At 38.5% G+C, this 22141-nt stretch overlaps 2 protein-coding genes across 7 annotated transcripts; one reads left to right on the top strand and one right to left on the bottom strand.

The window, feature by feature from the left end:
• Positions 1–3282: 3282 nt before the first annotated feature.
• LOC124411923 (protein BTG1-like) lies at positions 3283–5469 on the bottom strand. 2 transcript variants are annotated; one of them, XM_046891466.1, is made up of 2 exons: positions 4756–5469; positions 3283–4337 (listed from the first exon to the last, which is right to left on the bottom strand). In XM_046891466.1, the coding sequence occupies exons 1-2, from the start codon at positions 5200–5202 to the stop codon at positions 3978–3980; spliced, it is 807 nt and encodes a 268-aa protein (XP_046747422.1). In that variant the 5' UTR covers positions 5203–5469; the 3' UTR covers positions 3283–3977. The 2 variants fall into 2 exon arrangements, with proteins under 2 accessions (XP_046747422.1, XP_046747421.1); XM_046891465.1 differs by having other exon boundaries at positions 4720–5469.
• A 2241-nt stretch (positions 5470–7710) lies between these two features.
• Positions 7711–10499, top strand: LOC124411305 (cytoplasmic dynein 2 intermediate chain 2-like). Of its 5 annotated transcripts, none has more exons than XM_046890369.1 (9): positions 7711–7869; positions 8106–8190; positions 8343–8558; positions 8778–9012; positions 9100–9301; positions 9425–9636; positions 9755–9897; positions 10050–10249; positions 10371–10499. In XM_046890369.1, exons 1-9 carry the CDS (start codon positions 7811–7813, stop codon positions 10441–10443), a joined length of 1425 nt encoding a protein of 474 aa, XP_046746325.1. In that variant the 5' UTR covers positions 7711–7810; the 3' UTR covers positions 10444–10499. The 5 variants fall into 5 exon arrangements, with proteins under 5 accessions (XP_046746325.1, XP_046746327.1, XP_046746328.1 ...); XM_046890371.1 differs by having other exon boundaries at positions 9425–9624; XM_046890372.1 differs by having other exon boundaries at positions 9232–9301.
• Positions 10500–22141: the final 11642 nt, after the last annotated feature.

A 22141-nucleotide genomic window follows, 5' to 3' on the forward strand; every position in this document is an offset into this window, starting at 1 on the left:
TAATATTAATATTAATATAACATAATATAATATAATAATAGTAATGAACTTTCGTTTCTCGTCATCAATGTAATTATGCATACTACATAGTGTATAATAATGCAATGTACAATTCCTCTAACGAATGATGTATTTCCAATTAGAAATAATCATAAATACCACAGATCTGGGGTTGATCTGAGAGTAACGCATTAATGACGATTAACACATTGAATACAGAACAAATTATAGGTATACAACTGATGATTAAAATATTAATAACTAACATACAATCATAATATTTTTCACTTTCGTTTCTATTTGGGAAACAATAATCATAACAGGAGCGATAGTAACAAGAGGTACACGCATGGTATAATCGGCAGTAACACAGTGCATAAATTCTTTTCTTTTCCAATATATTATATGCATAAATGTATACAACTGTTATCAGCTAACTTGGTGATTAAAATGATAAGTCTCATTGTTCAGTAATTTATTCATATTTTTCCGTTTTTTTTCGTACTTTTCGTCGTAATTTTTCGGCGTATAATATAAAATATGTAAGTTTGTACTTCACCCACTTACGTACACACCTCACATACTTATGTAATACAAATATTTCATCATTAATTTATCCATTTATTTAATTAATAGTCATCGTGTGCCCCTCTATCAATTATTAATATTTATCAGTATTCGTAACGTTATTAAAAAATTCTATTAGCACTACCTCGATTATTATTGTTATTATAACTGTACATGAAACAAAACGTAATCATTATAACGATGAATTTTACTATTCATTTTTTCTTTCTGATACGTTACAAAACGTACTGAAAGGACAAAAGCATTTCCAACGCCGGTGAAGCAGAATATCTAAAAATATCATATACATATATTAAAGAAAAAGAAAAAACAATTGGCTTCGTATCCGTTGCATTACCACAATAACCCTAATTCAATACGTATCAAACATTTTCAATATATTATTTTTAAATTACAGACGTATAACATTTTATTATTCCATCATTGAGCTCTCAGGATAATATCCTATTTAGAGACACTGCACGGGAAAATTATATAAAAGAAATTTATTTGTATTTCCGTTCTTAACTATAAAAGCTCATGGTCTTTGCTATTACATATATATATATATATATACATATATATATATGTGTAATAACAATTACGTTTCTTGACTTCTTTATTTCTTCAATTTTATCATTAACGGTCTTTCGAACGTATGTCTTTTCAATTTTTTTTTTTTTTTTTTTTTTTCCATATAAATATATATACCTCAAATATTTTACGACATGTTTTTCGTTTTTTACCAAAATTACCCGGTGTCATCTAATATCCGTGACAAATCAATGTCGTTTAGTTATTATGATTTCTAATTGTTCTACTTTTTGTCCTTGAGGTGAATAATTTATTCAATTATGAACCGGGAACTATATAATTTCTCCGTAAATGTATGTACAGATACGTTTCTCTCCTATATTGATTTCAGTTCTTGACTGTTGTCCATTATAATAATAAATTAATATATCTGGATAATAGAAAACTTCTGATAGATAAACATATGATATTTTTTCCTTTTTCTTTTTTCTTTTGTGTAAAAAATGCATAATTAAATTATTCTGTAACCCTTCAGTGATTGTTTACGCACACGTTATACATAATGATTGTATAAAGTATGCAAATATTTCTTATTTTCTGCCAAATAATGACGTCTTTCTTCGGTTAGTAAAAAATAGAGATATATTTATAACATTATTTCATGCTCGATTGCAATGCTTCTTTGGCAAGATTATATCTATACAAGTAACATAATATTATAATTACAATTTACGGATATGATTTTTTTTATCATATCCAAAACACGACTACGACGATAAACAGAAAACAAAACATATTGCTTACTTTGCTTTAAAAATGCAACCTCATGTATGAGAAGTTATCTTTTTTTACATTCGTTCAATTATTTTCTTTTTCTCTTTTGTAATAACATATCTGACTGAAAACAGACTACAGAATTACGTGTATATAATATTATGTATATACACGTCGATATATACACACCAAAATAATGACACAGTTTAGAACGTTGCGAGCTGTTATCCACCAAGAAATGTAAAAAGAAAGAAAAAATTTATTTAAACTTAATTATCATTAATTTTAATTATCATACTCGTTGTTGTCTTCGTCATTATTATTATGAACATTACTATTGTCTATATTATTATTATTATCATCATCATCATCAGCATTATCATTCTGGTATTTATCGTGTACTTTCGTGCAGCTGCATTTTCACCGAAGCACATTGTTCAGAAAAAAAATTACTCGCAACGTTTCAAACGTAGGACCATTCACAACATATAACACTTCGAACAAAGATGTGTGTATAAAAAATTATAAATATTTATAACTAATCATGATATTGGTAACAGTCATTAATGGTCAATTGCACGTTTAAGTATTATGCAAAGTATTCAGGTAAGGATGTGTAGTAGAAAGGGAGGAAAAAAAAATGAAAGGAAAATGAAGGAATTCTCGGTAGGTACAGGGCAACAGAATAGATTCAATTAAATTATCTACCTACGACAAAAGTATACTGGTCGATCTATAATTGCACCACGCGATTGTATTCTTAGGAGGTAAAAAATAAAAAATGCAGACACATCGTTTACTGTAGAAAAAATAATAATACTAAATTGATCTAAAGATACAATATATGAAAAATCGACGAAACTTGTCTATTATAACAATCTATTATCAGACTCTATTATCCAGTTCTAGTACGTTAGAGTTAAATTGAAATACACATGTGGTATTATTACATTTGTGATACTTTTACAATTTTACGAATCTTGTAGCCCGATACTATTCTACTTTGACTACCGCTAATCCCGGATTTCGACATATTATGATGTCGTATAATCGTCAAAGAAACATTGCATTTCAGCTCAAGTTATTATCATTAGTAATAATAACACATCTAAGTATTATTATATTATATTCAATTTCGTCTAATATTCATTCGCAATATTACACCCATGAAGAATAGATCCAGCAAACCAAAATAGCATTTGTTAATTACTTAAAATGTGGCAGATGTAGAAAGTGGCTCAAAATTCGATTACATCATTATTGATTTCTTCTTTCGTCTATTTTTAATCTTTTCCCAGAATGGCAATATACGAAACCTTGTTTAGAAAATAAGGCATTCTATGCAATAGTGTTATGAACTTAATTAATGAAACTCGAAACTAAATGTATTGTACAGTTGCCTTTAGCATAAATAGGTTGATGAGACTTAATTTGGTCAGGCAAATCTAATCTTCATAAATAGAATACTACAATGCAACATATAATACACATATAATATAGCTCATTATTGAAAATCGTTAACCTTAATCGAAGTTCGAGAGGGTTTCGTTTATACAGGGTAAATATTGATAGCGCGTTTGGTCATTTTCTAGAGGGATATACAGGAGAAATCCGTTGCAGACTTTTAGTATTCTTTTTCCCATACTGATAATAACTTGATATTAACGGCGGAAACGTAATCCTGCGTTACATAAGAAGAAAGAAAACTCACTTTACCAATTGCAATATTGTTATTGTTTTAAATTATATAGTTTATTTTTAAATTTTGCAGTCATCAGAAAATTATTGTTTGTTTTATGCTTTGAAAATTGGAATTAAGGTAGTGTAACTAATTACAGAAATATTATGCAATATCTGATTGAGCAAACAATTAAAGAAAAATGGAGATAAGTATCAGGTTTTAAACTAAAATTAATTAAATCATGCTTGTCAATTATTATGCATTAGTATGCAATGTAATAGTAGAAAAGCATCAATAGTAGGAGCTGCATATAAAATTGTTTAGTTTATATTAATCGGCGACAACATGGTGCTCTGAAAAAAAATATTGTCAAAGTATGCAGCGGATTCAACTGTTCTGGGTATCGTATGATCGTTGGAATTTAGACTTTAAGGGCAGCTTTGGGAGACCAGTGATGGAATCTGGCAGGACCGGCAGGATATGAGGAAGGATGCGCCCATTTGTTGCCCCTGTGACCCATGAAGGGTGGGGGGGATGGGCCCCCCATAAATGGGGGTGGAGGCATCACATTGTACCATGGCTGGTTCATTGGGTGCGGACCATAACCCATGCTGAAGGAGTGGTTGAACCATGAACGATTTCTATTGACGTGAGGCCTTGGGCTATGCAAATTACGTCTCCTACCTGCACTACTGCTAGAATGTTGCTGATTTTGATTTACGGCGCTCAGAGGCTTTGACTTGCTATGGTGTTCGCTGACGCTTTGGACCGCATGAGACTTCTGAAAATAAATGAAAACTTAGAGTTTGGTAACGTGACTGTAGGCCATAGAATCTTCTACAAAAGGAATTCAATGATAAATTTATGGTAATTTGAATGATTTGAATACTACAGAAAGTTGCATAAAAAGCCTAGCTGTTTTGTGATAGGTAAATTTCTGATAAATATTCTTTTTTCTTTGTATTCAAAGGGGGTGAAGAGCGCCTGACGACTTTTATTCGAAGGGTTCAGTGCCAGAGTAGCCTAAACCACATTGTCGATAGGGCAATTTTAAATTGCTTAGGATTGTAAAATGAACCTTATCGACAATGTGGGTTAGGCTATTGTGGCACTGAACTCTTCATTCGTACAATTCAAATATGTAGAGTCGCCTTAAAAACTACCGTTAGCAATTTCTGTCCAGATGTGCTGATGATGACCTGTGTTTTTGTAGACTCTTCGATGTGCCTGGGTTCCTTTTCCGCGTTATGGCCACCAAGCTGAAGCATAGGAACAGCATTTTCCTTGTCGTCGAAAGAGGCGAGGGTGCAATAGGAACCTTTGCTTTCCCCAAAGCGACAGCATACTTCGTTCGGATCAACCCAAAGCGTTAGTTCAACAGGCAGGGACAAATCCTCATACTTAACACCTGCAGCTCGAGCTGCACTCTCGAGGGTTTTGTCCCTCCGACTATGACCATTGACCCGGATGCAGCGGTAGCCCTGACCCTTGAACGGCTTGTCAGGAAACCAATGGTTCTTGAATCGTTCTATCAGAAGCTCGACCAGACGTCTTTGAAAGCATTTCAGCTGATCAGGACTAAATTTTTCGCTTTTTTCTATCAGCTTTACTAAGAACAAAACTGCCGCTGTGATCTCGTTGTGCATATCGTGCGTTGTTTACGTATCTAATCAAGCTGGAACTCGTAAACAAGGAACTCTTAGAGTATCCAACAAGAGTATCTCCGAAAATAGGTGTATTGTTGCTCGAAAAAGACAATGTGGTGCACATAGAGCTCTCCTCCTCCACCTTATCAGCAGATTTTGATGTTAGTTTCTTGGTGTTCGTTGCGCAAGAGTAATCGATCGTTGTAATGATGTCTCGCAGAATCAATTCGCTATTTTTTGATCACGGATGTGCTTCGTTTGAAGAAAGGCTGAAACATTGATATCATCATTTCCCATGCAGACTTTAATTTCAGGGCTACATAAAAAAAAACTGACGTCGAAATAACTCCATGAGTACAGTTAGTGATTTTTCATGAAATCAAAATTAAAAAACAAAAAAAACCATAGAACGGTGCTCGGTCAATGAACCGAAGATTATTTTAGTATAGATTGTTTTCATCTCGCATTTTAAGGTGTCTTTAAAATAATTGAAAATAGAAAATATTATTGACAAAGAATACTTGGAAAATGAAACGTTCAACGAGAAAAATGAGCAACAAAAAACTTGGAAAATTCATAATTTTCAAGATCGCCGGATACAAGCAGATAACATGATATAGAGAAATCAACAATTGAGTGTTGCAATCATATCAGTCATGCGTTATCTCTAATTATCAGTTCCACATGAACACTTCACATAATCATCAGTTGATTGTTTGTTTGAATGTTCAAATGGCAATGCTGTTCGGAACACAAGCAACAGAAGAAAACTTGACAATAACATTTAAAAAATTGCCTTAAATAGAAGAGCCTGCTAAACTTATATGTCAAATGAAAACACTAGCAGCTGGTCTACTTCTTAAGTCAAAGCATCTAAATATCACTAAGAAGTAGTCAGTGCAAAATATGTATTTCTATATAATATAATACGGATGCGCCATTCCTAGAACTACGGCTGCCGCACTGTCCAGGTGCAATAGGTGAAATCGATCAATCATGCAACATATTCCAAATTAATCTATGCCTGAACAAAGAAGCAAACTTGCTGCTGCAGCCTTCGAATGTACATTCATTTGGATTTTGTTTGTCAATTTAGTGGAAAAGATAGCATACAAAAACAAATAGGAGTTGAAGATTCGACGGAAAACCAATGAGCAATTTCATTCAGGTTCGTTAAGTATTCCTGAGTAGTCATAGAAAGATTTCAATCAGAATTTTTTATTAAATAGTATTGTCGAGTATGTTATTATCTGTGAAATATTGCGAGAACTACCGTTTACCATAAGGTGAATGCGATATTATTACGACGCTTGAACAATGGTTTGAAAACATATTTAATATTTAGCTATAAAATTTGTTGATTTATCAAAATGCAGAATGACATTTGGTGAATATAATTGACTAAATTATCATTTCTATATATAAGATGTGCCTAACAGTTACAGTAAAGTGGTAACGCACAACAATATGCTGTTGTTTATTCCAACTTTTTTTGCACCTTTTTTTTCTATATCAATCAATGGTAATTAGGTTATGGTAGGCATATTGGCATAGGTTAGGTAATTTGCACGTAGGCAGCTCGCGGTATTTGCATAACATACGCGCAATAAAATGACCCGAGATAACGGCTGTTTTTAATATTGGATCGAATTTCGTCAAGATGATTATAAATCTGTAAAACTAATGAGACGGTGGAATTTGTGCCAGCTCATTCTTGTACATACATATGACTACGTAGAAAGCTCGCAAGTAGACGCGTATGTAGAAATACATGTGTACCAGGATGTGCCTTGCTCGATTCTTTATGCGAGCTCGACGTTAAATGGATGGGATGGAAAAGTACACACTGCGTATTTACCTAGATTCTCTTCTATTTTCTTCGAAATTTCGGCCCTTTTTTAACCCGGCAACGCGATTACAAGCTAAATGAGGTTCTAGTAATATGGCTTACGGTTAACTGACGGAGACCCTCTGGTTTTAGATGAAATCAGTACCTCACTACTGGCTTTAAATAAACGCACTGGCTCGACCTAACACGTGTTACGTCGACCCTACTCCACTGAATATAGAATACTTATCAAGACCGCCTACTGATACTTGAAAAATGAAATAACATCAATGTGCGCCGCAGTCAAGTTGAGGGCATGCTCACTAGACAGCGCTATTTTCGTGCCAATTGCCTGCATCCGATATTGGGTTGGCGAACATTTGAAAGAAATCATGTTCACAGATTTCAAATCACGGTTTTATTCACCATCCCAGATTTTTCTGTTTTGATAATTTTTTTTTGCAAACACATTGTCCTATAAACATTGATCAATATATTGCCAATGTATCCCGTGAAATTCATCACTGTTTTCCATTTTAAATGCGCACAAACGCTGGCACAATTGAACCATTTGTGCTCCTAATTGATGCTTTTTGAAACTGCATCTAGTCCAATGAATTGCCTGCGGTCAGGCGTTTTCTCTATTTGGCAGTGTCAAACTTGCTAATTTGTGTTAAGTTTGACAGCTCGGTGTTTGACGCTACTGCTGTGCATATATACTACGGAATTAAAATTGGTCCTGTAACCAGAACTGTCAGATTCGTTAGAAACGACAAAACCATGTTTAATGATCAGTCATTTCCACCAGTTGGATTTTCCTCGCAAGCATCACTTGATAAGTGAGTTTTATGACAGTTATGTTTGAGGTTAGGTACACAAATATTACATCTCCATGAACGGTATTCTCTTGTAAAGAAAAAGTGTATACCATCTTCCCTTGTATGATATACTGTATTTCACCAAAATGCGACTTGTATCTGCAGTTAACACTCATTGGAAATTGTGAATGACCATGAGTCTTCTGTGCGACGATCAACTAAACAGACTCACTAACTGGGCAATTTTATTATCCCAGATCACAAAGTACCGCCAATATTCAGACAGAGGAAATTCGTTTCCAGGAGCGCGAGAATCAAGTTCTCGAGTCGAAGGATGTCGAGGTAAATATGCAACTTCATACAACCATGTGAACTAGCTTAGGTAATTATGGAATGATTTATTGTACAAGTATTTATTCTGGTCATTAATTTACTTTCTCTCATTTTCTATATCTAGTTATCGAATGTAATCATTTTCTTGGAATAATCAACAGACCCAAACTGTTCGTCAAGACAAGAATGCGCCACATGTCGATTACCAGAAACTGTCAGCATTTCTGAAACGCGTCACACCTTCGGTATTGGATGAACTCGACGAGATTTATGGCAGCACTGCTTTTGATGGGTATGATGTTGCGACTGGTGGAGAACCATCTAGCAGCATTAAGTTGCTCACAAAGTTTAATACCCTCAATGAAGCGGATGCCGAGGTACAGTGCCGTTTCCTTTGTGTATTATAAGAATTCATTTCTCAGAAACTACACAGCTCCTTGTAATTATTCAATTATTCTGTATCACTTATCTCGGTCGGCAATTTTGTATATATATACACCAATCATCAAGCCTATGATTCAGAAACTGGGATGAATTAACAATATGAAAGTCTTACAACTTCTGAAAAAACTTGATACTTTTTATTTTGTTTTCAGACCAAAATAAGCTGTGTTACTTGGAGTGCCGGTGGTGGAACTTTGGCTTTGTCATACAGTGCAGTATGTCATGACACGTGGTGTAACCATACATCAAGTATCAGAATTTTCAATTTTACGAAAGAAGATCAGTTTCCATCAACACCAAACAGAAGCTTGGAAGTAAACTCGTGTGTCACTGCATTATCATATCACCCTGTGGAACCCTCCATTCTAGCAGCAGGTTTATTTAATGGTAAATATCGTTGAGTTGTGCAAAGAAATACTAATTGATAAGTAGTATTGACAAAATCAATTGTATGGCGAAAATGTAAACACACAGGAGATGTCTTAGTCTGGAATTTGAGAGATGATAAGTCTTCAGCCCCGCTTCAGTTATCTGCTCACGGAGACTCCTTGTCTGTGGTTCAATGGCGACCCACATTAGTTAATGGTGTATTTCCCCTGGTCACAGCCGGTAGAGATGGATATTTACTCGTCCACAAACTGACTGCCAATTTTACCAATGTTGATTTATACAAGAGGTAAAGAAACTCAGATTCGAAGCTGTATAATATACAGAGATTTTAATATAGAATTTTTTATTAAGTTATACTCAAAGTTGCATTTATGATAAGTTTATGAGACTTTCGTCATCCCTTTTCCAGATTTAAGATCAGTAAAGAACATAATCCTTCAGAAAAAACAAGGCCACGTAGCGCCAGTGGTAGAAAAGAAAGAGCAGTAGAACCTGGATTATGTATAACAGCTCTCAATTTCTCTACAATTGATCAAACTATCTTTGTTCTTGGAACTTTATGTGGGGGCTTATACAGGTGTAATATTGATCACGGTACCCCAGTAGAAGGTACAGTGTATAGTAGGTTCTCAAAATATTTGGTTTATGTTTACACTCTGGTGTACATTCAAATTGAGACCCCATGACTTTACAAAATGATCGTGGCGAATAGAGTGACTGATTAATTATTTTTATACAGGTAGCAGAGATACCATGGACCCAGTAGTGGATCAGTTTGAAAGACACGAAGGTAGCATAACATCCATAATTTCGTCGAAAACTTGCGATACTTTTGTGACAAGTGGTACCGATAAGGAAATACGTATTTATCGATTATCACAGGTGCATATTAAAAAAATTACCATTCGTTTCTTTACATTATTATTTCGAGAAGGAAGTTGATGAGTAATATAACATGAGATTTGAAACTGGTCGTCAGAGAATAAAGTCTAGATCATTGATCTATGCCTGATTGACTTTCACTATTCTTCCAGTTCAATTCCCTGCACGTAATAGGTGTGGAAGATACCGCGATAGGTCTATCATGGGTGGTTGGGAACTCGAATATTTTTGCAGCGTATGGAGCTGGTCAAATAATAATGTTTTACAACTTGGAAAATGGGAAAAACATGCCCGAAATGTTATTGAAAACGAACGGCAGCGAGACGAATTGTCTGCAATTCAACACTAAAAGGTATACCATAAATATTTTGACTAGAAAATAGCCACGGTGTACTATTGCGTAAAATAAATGAGGAATCTTTTGATCGAGGAAGTTTTACAACTTTGGGTAATGTTAGAGTTTTCTATTGCAGAGACTTAGTAGCTATAGGCGTAAGTAAGGGGAATCTGGAAATATGGAAAGTACCACAGAACATGGTGTACTGAAACTGCAACATAAATGTATATTCAGCCAATAAAACGTTATTGATTTTTGCACATTACTTATTCATTGATTACATACCTATATCTGAATTCGTACATCATGCATATGCAAATGATAATTACACGGAAACGCTTCATCTCGTGATGAGATGGGAACCTTTTTCGACTCATTGCACCCTAAAGAATGCAGTAAAACCATCCAATATTTCGTGGAATAAACAACTATAAAAATCCAGCAAGATATCCTCGCTTTCTTTACTTTTTCGGTTCTGCCTTCTGAGGCTTGAATCGCAGCGACTCTAGGCTGCGTGCGATCTATTTCTATCTCGAAATTAAAAAGAAATGATTGTCCGATAAAGTTTCTTGAAGCGTTGTCGGTAATCGGAAAAGATGAAACAATGAAAATCCGAAGGGACTGGCCGTGCTCTTTCTACGATTTTTCGTACCACGGGATCTTCCTCTCAGAGTGGATTCGAACGAGTCTGATTAGACTAGATAGACCCTAAAGAATGCAGTATAATCATCAAGAACAGCGTTGTAACAATAGCTGGATATATGCGGAGGAAATTTTTGGTTTTTTGCATCCTACTTCTTATCAGTTGCTCAATCCATATTCAATTCCTCTCGGAATACTACGTCGGAATAATGCACTTTTGATCCGTTATTCGCAGCGTATTCTGCCTGCGCTCAATTGATTTCTCTCGCAAAATTACGTAGGAGTGGTGCCTTCAAGAATTATTTGCAGCACTTTTCAGAGTAGTCGAAATTTTCGCATAAAATCCAAAGGGGTTAGCCTTACGTTTTTTTGCGATTTTTGAAGCCGAAAATTTATGTTCTCCGAATTGATTTGTATGACCGTTTCTTGGCTACTTGGAACCGCAAGAAATCAAAAAACACGTTGAAAAATGCGTAGGACCAACAGCAGAGAAATAGCGATGAAAATCTGCAGTTTTTTGGCTATAACTTTTGATCCGTTGCTCGGGGCCTATTGGGACTGCGCTCAATCGATTTCTCTCGCAAAATTACGTCGGAATAAGGCCCTAACGAATTGATTGCAGCACTTTTCAAAGTCATCGAAATTTTTGCCAAAAATCCAAAGGGGTTAGCATTACTTTTTTTGCGATTTTTGGAGCCGAAAATTTCTAGTCTCCGAATTGATTTGTATGACCGTTTCTTGGCTAATTGGGACCCCAGGGACTCGAAAAACACATTAAAAAAAGCGTAGGACCAACAGCAGTGGAATTGCGATAAAAATCTGCAGTTTATTGGCTATAACTTTTGATCCGTTTCTCGGAGCCTATCGGGACTGCGCTCAATCAGTTTCTCTCGCAAAATTACGTCGGAATAGGGCCGTAACGAATTAATTGCGGCACTTTTCAAAGTCATCGAAATTTTTGCCAAACATCCAAAGGGGTTAGCCTTACTTTTTTTGCGATTTTTAGAGCGGAAAATTTCTGGTCTCCGAATTGGTTTGTATGACCGTTTCTAGGCCAATTGGGACCCCAGGAACTCGAAAAACACATTAAAAAAAGCGTAGGACCATCAACAGAGAAACGGCGATGGAAATCTGCAGTTTTTTAGCTGTAACTTTCGATCCGTTGCTCGGAGCCTATTGGGACTGCGCTCAATCGATTTCTCTCGCAAAATTCCGTCGAAATAGGGCCCTCACAAATTAATTGCAGCACTTTTCAAAGTCATCGAAATTTTTGCCAAAAATCCAAAGGGGTTAGCCTTACTGTTTTTGCGATTTTTGGAGCCGAAAAATTTCTGGTCTCCGAATAGGTTTGTATGACCGTTTCTAGGCTAATTGGGACCCCAGGAACTCGAAAAACACATTAAAAAAAGCGTAGGACCAACAGCGGAGAAATGACGATGAAAATCTGCAGTTTTTAGGCTGTAACTTTTGATCCGTTGCTCGGAGCCTATTGGGACTGCGCTTAATCGATTTCTCTCGCAAAATTACGTCGGAATAGGGCCCTAACGAATTAATTGCAGCACTTTCCAAAGTCATCGAAATTTTTGCCAAAAATCCAAAGGGGTTAGCCTTACTTTTTTTGCGATTTTTGGAGCCGAAAATTTCTGGTCTCAAAATTGGTTTGTATGACCGTTTCTAGGCTAATTGGGACCCCCGGAACTCGAAAAACACATTAAAAAAAGCGTAGGACCAACAGCGGAGGAATGACGATGAAAATCTGCAGTTTTTTGGCTGTAACTTTTGATCCGTTGCTCGGAGCCTATTGGGACTGCGCTCAATCGATTTCTCTCGCAAAATTACGTCGGAATAAGGCCCTAACGAATTGATTGCAGCACTTTTCAAAGTCATCGAAATTTTTGCCAAAAATCCAAAGGGGTTAGCATTACTTTTTTTGCGATTTTTGGAGCCGAAAATTTCTAGTCTCCGAATTGATTTGTATGACCGTTTCTTGGCTAATTGGGACCCCAGGGACTCGAAAAACACATTAAAAAAAGCGTAGGACCAACAGCAGTGGAATTGCGATAAAAATCTGCAGTTTATTGGCTATAACTTTTGATCCGTTTCTCGGAGCCTATCGGGACTGCGCTCAATCAGTTTCTCTCGCAAAATTACGTCGGAATAGGGCCGTAACGAATTAATTGCGGCACTTTTCAAAGTCATCGAAATTTTTGCCAAACATCCAAAGGGGTTAGCCTTACTTTTTTTGCGATTTTTAGAGCGGAAAATTTCTGGTCTCCGAATTGGTTTGTATGACCGTTTCTAGGCCAATTGGGACCCCAGGAACTCGAAAAACACATTAAAAAAAGCGTAGGACCATCAACAGAGAAACGGCGATGGAAATCTGCAGTTTTTTAGCTGTAACTTTCGATCCGTTGCTCGGAGCCTATTGGGACTGCGCTCAATCGATTTCTCTCGCAAAATTCCGTCGAAATAGGGCCCTCACAAATTAATTGCAGCACTTTTCGAAGTCATCGAAATTTTTGCCAAAAATCCAAAGGGGTTAGCCTTACTGTTTTTGCGATTTTTGGAGCCGAAAAATTTCTGGTCTCCGAATAGGTTTGTATGACCGTTTCTAGGCTAATTGGGACCCCAGGAACTCGAAAAACACATTAAAAAAAGCGTAGGACCAACAGCGGAGAAATGACGATGAAAATCTGCAGTTTTTAGGCTGTAACTTTTGATCCGTTGCTCGGAGCCTATTGGGACTGCGCTTAATCGATTTCTCTCGCAAAATTACGTCGGAATAGGGCCCTAACGAATTAATTGCAGCACTTTCCAAAGTCATCGAAATTTTTGCCAAAAATCCAAAGGGGTTAGCCTTACTTTTTTTGCGATTTTTGGAGCCGAAAATTTCTGGTCTCAAAATTGGTTTGTATGACCGTTTCTAGGCTAATTGGGACCCCCGGAACTCGAAAAACACATTAAAAAAAGCGTAGGACCAACAGCGGAGGAATGACGATGAAAATCTGCAGTTTTTTGGCTGTAACTTTTGATCCGTTGCTCGGAGCCTATTGGGACTGCGCTCAATCGATTTCTCTCGCAAAATTACGTCGGAATAGGGCCCTAACGAATTAATTGCAGCACTTTTCAAAGTCATCGAAATTTTTGCCAAAAATCCAAAGGGGTTAGCCTTACTTTTTTTGCGATTTTTGGAGCCGAAAATTTCTGGTCTCCGGAATGGTTTGTATGACCGTTTCTAGGCTAATTGGGACCTCAGGAACTCGAAAAACACATTAAAAAAAGCGTAGGACCAACAGCGGAGAAATGACGATGAAAATCTGCAGTTTTTTCGCTGTAACTTTTGATCCGTTGCTCGGAGCCTATTGGGACTGCGCTTAATCGATTTCTCTCGCAAAATTTTGTCGGAATAGGGCCCTAACGAATTAATTGCAGCACTTTTCAAAGTCATCGAAATTTCTGCCAAAAATCCAAAGGGGTTAGCCTTACTTTTTTGCGATTTTTGGAGCCGAAAATTTCTGGTCTCCGAATTGGTTTGTATGACCGTTCCTAGGCTAATTGGGACCCCAGGAACTCGAAAAACACATTAAAAAAAGCGTAGGACCAACAGCGGAGAAATGACGATGAAAATCTGCAGTTTTTTCGCTGTAACTTTTGATCCGTTGCTCGAAGCCTATTGGGACTGCGCTCAATCGATTTCTCTCGCAAAATTACGTCGGAATAGGGCCCCAACGAAATAATTGCAGCACTTTTCAAAGTCATCGAAATTTCTGCCAAAAATCCAAAGGGGTTAGCCTTACTTTTTTTGCGATTTTTGAAGCCGAAAATTTCTGGTCTCCGAACTGGTTTGTATGACCGTTTCTAGGCTAATTGGGACCCCAGGAACTCGAAAAACACATTAAAAAAAGCGTAGGACCAACAGCGGAGAAATGACGATGAAAATCTGCAGTTTTTCGGCTGTAACTTTTGATCCGTTGCTCGGAGCCTATTGGGACTGCGCTCAATCGATTTCTCTCGCAAAATTACGTCGGAATAGGGTCCTCACGAATTAATTGCAGCACTTTTCAAAGTCATCGAAATTTTTGCCAAAAATCCAAAGGGGTTAGCCTTACTGTTTTTGCGATTTTTGGAGCTGAAAATTTCTGGTCTCCGAATTGGTTTGTATGACCGTTCCTAGGCTAATTGGGACCCCAGGAACTCGAAAAACACATTTGAAAGAGCGTAGGACCAACAGCGGAGAAATGACGATGAAAATCTGCAGTTTTTTCGCTGTAACTTTCGATCCGTTGCTCGAAGCCTATTGGGACTGCGCTCAATCGATTTCTCTCGCAAAATTACGTCGGAATAGGGCCCCAACGAAATAATTGCAGCACTTTTCAAAGTCATCGAAATTTCTGCCAAAAATCCAAAGGGGTTAGCCTTACTTTTTTTGCGATTTTTGGAGCCGAAAATTTCTGGTCTCCGAACTGGTTTGTATGACCGTTTCTAGGCTGATTGGGACCCCAGGAACTCGGAAAACACATTAAAAAAAGCGTAGGACCAACAGCGGAGAAATGACGATGAAAATCTGCAGTTTTTCGGCTGTAACTTCTGATCCGTTGCTCGGAGCCTATTGGGACTGCGCTCAATCGATTTCTCTCGCAAAATTACGTCGGAATAGGGCCCTAACGAATTAATTGCAGCACTTTTCAAAGTAATCGAAATTTTTGCCAAAAATCCAAAGGGGTTAGCCTTACTTTTTTTGCGATTTTTGGAGCCGAAAATTTCTGGTCTCCGAATTGGTTTGTATGACCGTTTCTAGGCTAATTGGGACCCCAGGAACTCGAAAAACACATTAAAAAAAGCGTAGGACCAACAGCGGAGAAATGACGATGAAAATCTGCAGTTTTTTGGCTGTAACTTTTGATCCGTTGCGCGGAGCCTGTTGGGACCGCGCTTAATCGATTTCTCTCGCAAAATTACGTCGGAATAGGGCCCTAACGAATCAATTGCAGCACTTTTCAAAGTCATCGAAATTTTTGCCAAAAATCCAAAGGGGTTAGCCTTACTTTTGTTGCGATTTTTGGAGCCGAAAATTTCTGGTCTCCGAATTGGTTTGTATGACCGTTTCTAGGCTAATTGGGACCCCAGGAACTCGAAAAACACATTAAAAAAAGCGTAGGACCAACAGCGGAGAAATGACGATGAAAATCTGCAGTTTTTTGGCTGTAACTTTTGATCCGTTGCGCGGAGCCTATTGGGACTGCGCTTAATCGATTTCTCTCGCAAAATTACGTCGGAATAGGGCCCTAACGAATCAATTGCAGCACTTTTCAAAGTCATCGAAATTTTTGCCAAAAATCCAAAGGGGTTAGCCTTACTTTTTTTGCGATTTTTGGAGCCGAAAATTTCTGGTCTCCGAATTGGTTTGTATGACCGTTTCTAGGCTAATTGGGACCCCAGGAACTCGGAAAACACATTAAAAAAAGCGTAAGACCAACAGCGGAGAAATGACGATGAAAATCTGCAGTTTTTTGGCTGTAACTTTTGATCCGTTGCTCGATGCCTATTGGGACTGCGCTCAATCGATTTCTCTCGCAAAATTACGTCGGAATAGGGCCCTCACAAATTAATTGCGGCACTTTTCAAAGTCATCGAAATTTTTGCCAAAAATCCGAAGGGGTTAGCCTTACTGTTTTTGCGATTTTTGGAGCTGAAAATTTCTGGTCTCCGAAGTGGTTTGTATGACCGTTTCTAGGCTAATTGGGACCCCAGGAACTCGAAAAACACATTAAAAAAAGCGTAGGACCAACAGCGGAGAAATGACGATGAAAATCTGCAGTTTTTAGGCTGTAACTTTTGATCCGTTGCTCGGAGCCTATTGGGACTGCGCTCAATCGATTTCTCTCGCAAAATTACGTCGGAATAGGGTCCTCACGAATTAATTGCAGCACTTTTCAAAGTCATCGAAATTTTTGCCAAAAATCCAAAGGGGTTAGCCTTACTGTTTTTGCGATTTTTGGAGCTGAAAATTTCTGGTCTCCGAAGTGGTTTGTATGACCGTTCCTAGGCTAATTGGGACCCCAGGAACTCGAAAAACACATTACAAAAAGCGTAGGACCAACAGCGGAGAAATGACGATGAAAATCTGCAGTTTTTTCGCTGTAACTTTTGATCCGTTGCTCGAAGCCTATTGGGACTGCGCTCGATCGATTTCTCTCGCAAAATTACGTCGGAATAGGGCCCCAACGAAATAATTGCAGCACTTTTCAAAGTCATCGAAATTTCTGCCAAAAATCCAAAGGGGTTAGCCTTACTTTTTTTGCGATTTTTGAAGCCGAAAATTTCTGGTCCCCGAACTGGTTTGTATGACCGTTTCTAGGCTAATTGGGACCCCAGGAACTCGAAAAACACATTAAAAAAAGCGTAGGACCAACAGCGGAGAAATGACGATGAAAATCTGCAGTTTTTCGGCTGTAACTTTTGATCCGTTGCTCGGAGCCTATTGGGACTGCGCTCAATCGATTTCTCTCGCAAAATTACGTCGGAATAGGGTCCTAACGAATTAATTGCAGCACTTTCCAAAGTAATCGAAATTTTTGCAAAAAATCCAAAGGGGTTAGCCTTCCTTTTTTTGCGATTTTTGGAGCTGAAAATTTCTGGTCTCCGAATTGGTTTGTATGACCGTTTCTAGGCTAATTGGGACCCCAGGAACTCGAAAAACACATTAAAAAAAGCGTAGGACCAACAGCGGAGAAATGACGATGAAAATCTGCAGTTTTTAGGCTGTAACTTTTGATCCGTTGCTCGGAGCCTATTGGGACTGCGCTCAATCGATTTCTCTCGCAAAATTACGTCGGAATAGGGCCCTCACAAATTAATTGCAGCACTTTTCGAAGTCATCGAAATTTTTGCCAAAAATCCGAAGGGGTTAGCCTTACTGTTTTTGCGATTTTTGGAGCTGAAAATTTCTGGTTTCCGAAGTGGTTTGTATGACCGTTTCTAGGCTAAATGGGACCCCAGGAACTCGAAAAACACATTAAAAAAAGCGTAGGACCAACAGCGGAGAAATGACGATGAAAATCTGCAGTTTTTTGGCTGTAACTTTTGATCCGTTGCTCGGAGCCTATTGGGACTGCGCTCAATCGATTTCTCTCGCAAAATTACGTCGGAATAGGGTCCTCACGAATTAATTGCAGCACTTTTCAAAGTCATCGAAATTTTTGCCAAAAATCCAAAGGGGTTAGCCTTACTGTTTTTGCGATTTTTGGAGCTGAAAATTTCTGGTCTCCGAATTGGTTTGTATGACCGTTCCTAGGCTAATTGGGACCCCAGGAACTCGAAAAACACATTTGAAAGAGCGTAGGACCAACAGCGGAGAAATGACGATGAAAATCTGCAGTTTTTTCGCTGTAACTTTCGATCCGTTGCTCGAAGCCTATTGGGACTGCGCTCAATCGATTTCTCTCGCAAAATTACGTCGGAATAGGGCCCCAACGAAATAATTGCAGCACTTTTCAAAGTCATCGAAATTTCTGCCAAAAATCCGAAGGGGTTAGCCTTACTTTTTTTGCGATTTTTGGAGCCGAAAATTTCTGGTCTCCGAACTGGTTTGTATGACCGTTTCTAGGCTAATTGGGACCCCAGGAACTCGAAAAACACATTAAAAAAAGCGTAGGACCAACAGCGGAGAAATGACGATGAAAATCTGCAGTTTTTCGGCTGTAACTTTTGATCCGTTGCTCGGAGCCTATTGGGACTGCGCTCAATCGATTTCTCTCGCAAAATTACGTCGGAATAGGGCCCCAACGAAATAATTGCAGCACTTTTCAAAGTCATCGAAATTTCTGCCAAAAATCCGAAGGGGTTAGCCTTACTTTTTTTGCGATTTTTGGAGCCGAAAATTTCTGGTCTCCGAACTGGTTTGTATGACCGTTTCTTGGCTAATTGGGACCCCAGGAACTCGAAAAACACATTAAAAAAAGCGTAGGACCAACAGCGGAGAAATGACGATGAAAATCTGCAGTTTTTTGGCTGTAACTGTTGATCCGTTGCTCGATGCCTATTGGGACTGCGCTCAATCGATTTCTTTCGCAAAATTACGTCGGAATAGAGCCCTAACAAATTAATTGCAGCACTTTTCAAAGTCATCGAAATTTTTGCCAAAAATCCAAAGGGGTTAGCCTTACTTTTTTTGCGATTTTTGGAGCCGAAAATTTCTGGTCTCCGAATTGGTTTGTATGACCGTTTCTAGGCTAATTGGGACCCCAGGAACTCGAAAAAAAGATCAAAAAAAGCGTAGGACCAACAGCGGAGAAATGACGATGAAAATCTGCAGTTTTTTGGCTGTAACTTTTGATCCGTTGCTCGGAGCCTATTGGGACTGCGCTCAATCGATTTCTCTCGCAAAATTACGTCGAAATAGGGCCCTAACGAATTAATTGCAGCACTTTTCAAAGTCATCGAAATTTTTGCCAAAAATCCAAAGGGGTTAGCCTTACTGTTTTTGCGATTTTTGGAGCTGAAAATTTCTGGTCTCCGAAGTGGTTTGTATGACCGTTCCTAGGCTAATTGGGACCCCAGGAACTCGAAAAACACATTAAAAAAAGCGTAGGACCAACAGCGGAGAAATGACGATGAAAATCTGCAGTTTTTAGGCTGTAACTTTTGATCCGTTGCTCGGAGCCTATTGGGACTGCGCTCAATCGATTTCTCTCGCAAAATTACGTCGGAATAGGGTCCTCACGAATTTATTGCAGCACTTTTCAAAGTCATCGAAATTTTTGCCAAAAATCCAAAGGGGTTAGCCTTACTGTTTTTGCGATTTTTGGAGCTGAAAATTTCTGGTCTCCGAAGTGGTTTGTATGACCGTTCCTAGGCTAATTGGGACCCCAGGAACTCGAAAAACACATTACAAAAAGCGTAGGACCAACAGCGGAGAAATGACGATGAAAATCTGCAGTTTTTTCGCTGTAACTTTTGATCCGTTGCTCGAAGCCTATTGGGACTGCGCTCGATCGATTTCTCTCGCAAAATTACGTCGGAATAGGGCCCCAACGAAATAATTGCAGCACTTTTCAAAGTCATCGAAATTTCTGCCAAAAATCCAAAGGGGTTAGCCTTACTTTTTTTGCGATTTTTGAAGCCGAAAATTTCTGGTCCCCGAACTGGTTTGTATGACCGTTTCTAGGCTAATTGGGACCCCAGGAACTCGAAAAACACATTGAAAAAAGCGTAGGACCAACAGCGGAGAAATGACGATGAAAATCTGCAGTTTTTCGGCTGTAACTTTTGATCCGTTGCTCGGAGCCTATTGGGACTGCGCTCAATCGATTTCTCTCGCAAAATTACGTCGGAATAGGGTCCTAACGAATTATTTGCAGCACTTTCCAAAGTAATCGAAATTTTTGCAAAAAATCCAAAGGGGTTAGCCTTCCTTTTTTTGCGATTTTTGGAGCTGAAAATTTCTGGTCTCCGAATTGGTTTGTATGACCGTTTCTAGGCTAATTGGGACCCCAGGAACTCGAAAAACACATTAAAAAAAGCGTAGGACCAACAGCGGAGAAATGACGATGAAAATCTGCAGTTTTTAGGCTGTAACTTTTGATCCGTTGCTCGGAGCCTATTGGGACTGCGCTCAATCGATTTCTCTCGCAAAATTACGTCGGAATAGGGCCCTCACAAATTAATTGCAGCACTTTTCGAAGTCATCGAAATTTTTGCCAAAAATCCGAAGGGGTTAGCCTTACTGTTTTTGCGATTTTTGGAGCTGAAAATTTCTGGTTTCCGAAGTGGTTTGTATGACCGTTTCTAGGCTAAATGGGACCCCAGGAACTCGAAAAACACATTAAAAAAAGCGTAGGACCAACAGCGGAGAAATGACGATGAAAATCTGCAGTTTTTTGGCTGTAACTTTTGATCCGTTGCTCGGAGCCTATTGGGACTGCGCTCAATCGATTTCTCTCGCAAAATTACGTCGGAATAGGGTCCTCACGAATTAATTGCAGCACTTTTCAAAGTCATCGAAATTTTTGCCAAAAATCCAAAGGGGTTAGCCTTACTGTTTTTGCGATTTTTGGAGCTGAAAATTTCTGGTCTCCGAATTGGTTTGTATGACCGTTCCTAGGCTAATTGGGACCCCAGGAACTCGAAAAACACATTTGAAAGAGCGTAGGACCAACAGCGGAGAAATGACGATGAAAATCTGCAGTTTTTTCGCTGTAACTTTCGATCCGTTGCTCGAAGCCTATTGGGACTGCGCTCAATCGATTTCTCTCGCAAAATTACGTCGGAATAGGGCCCCAACGAAATAATTGCAGCACTTTTCAAAGTCATCGAAATTTCTGCCAAAAATCCGAAGGGGTTAGCCTTACTTTTTTTGCGATTTTTGGAGCCGAAAATTTCTGGTCTCCGAACTGGTTTGTATGACCGTTTCTAGGCTAATTGGGACCCCAGGAACTCGAAAAACACATTAAAAAAAGCGTAGGACCAACAGCGGAGAAATGACGATGAAAATCTGCAGTTTTTCGGCTGTAACTTTTGATCCGTTGCTCGGAGCCTATTGGGACTGCGCTCAATCGATTTCTCTCGCAAAATTACGTCGGAATAGGGTCCTAACGAATTATTTGCAGCACTTTTCAAAGTCATCGAAATTTTTGCCAAAAATCCAAAGGGGTTAGCCTTACTTTTTTTGCGATTTTTGGAGCTGAAAATTTCTGGTCTCCGAATTGGTTTGTATGACCGTTTCTAGGCTCATTGGGACCCCAGGAACTCGAAAAACACATTAAAAAAAGCGTAGGACCAACAGCGGAGAAATGACGATGAAAATCTGCAGTTTTTAGGCTGTAACTGTTGATCCGTTGCTCGGAGCCTATTGGGACTGCGCTCAATCGATTTCTCTCGCAAAATTACGTCGGAATAGGGCCCTCACAAATTAATTGCAGCACTTTTCAAAGTCATCGAAATTTTTGCCAAAAATCCGAAGGGGTTAGCCTTACTGTTTTTGCGATTTTTGGAGCTGAAAATTTCTGGTCTCCGAAGTGGTTTGTATGACCGTTTCTAGGCTAATTGGGACCCCAGGAACTCGAAAAACACATTAAAAAAAGCGTAGGACCAACAGCGGAGAAATGACGATGAAAATCTGCAGTTTTTCGGCTGTAACTTTTGATCCGTTGCTCGGAGCCTATTGGGACTGCGCTCAATCGATTTCTCTCGCAAAATTACGTCGGAATAGGGTCCTCACGAATTAATTGCAGCACTTTTCAAAGTCATCGAAATTTTTGCCAAAAA

Source organism: Diprion similis, chromosome 10 (genome assembly GCF_021155765.1).
Source record: "Diprion similis isolate iyDipSimi1 chromosome 10, iyDipSimi1.1, whole genome shotgun sequence".
Classification (NCBI taxonomy): Eukaryota; Metazoa; Arthropoda; class Insecta; order Hymenoptera; family Diprionidae; genus Diprion; species Diprion similis.

Excerpts from the sequence above, each read along its gene's own strand:
- LOC124411923 (XM_046891465.1), bottom strand. The coding sequence starts at position 5,202 with ATGCACAACGAGATCACAGCGGCAGTTTTGTTCTTAGTAAAGCTGATA. Across the intron at positions 4,338-4,719 it reads CTGGACAGAAATTGCTAACG|AAGTCTCATGCGGTCCAAAG; the intron begins GTAGTTTTTAAG and ends ATTTATTTTCAG.
- LOC124411305 (XM_046890369.1), top strand. The coding sequence starts at position 7,811 with ATGTTTAATGATCAGTCATTTCCACCAGTTGGATTTTCCTCGCAAGCA. Across the intron at positions 9,637-9,754 it reads AGTAGAAGGTACAGTGTATA|GTAGCAGAGATACCATGGAC; the intron begins GTAGGTTCTCAA and ends ATTTTTATACAG. Across the intron at positions 10,250-10,370 it reads CTGCAATTCAACACTAAAAG|AGACTTAGTAGCTATAGGCG; the intron begins GTATACCATAAA and ends TTTCTATTGCAG.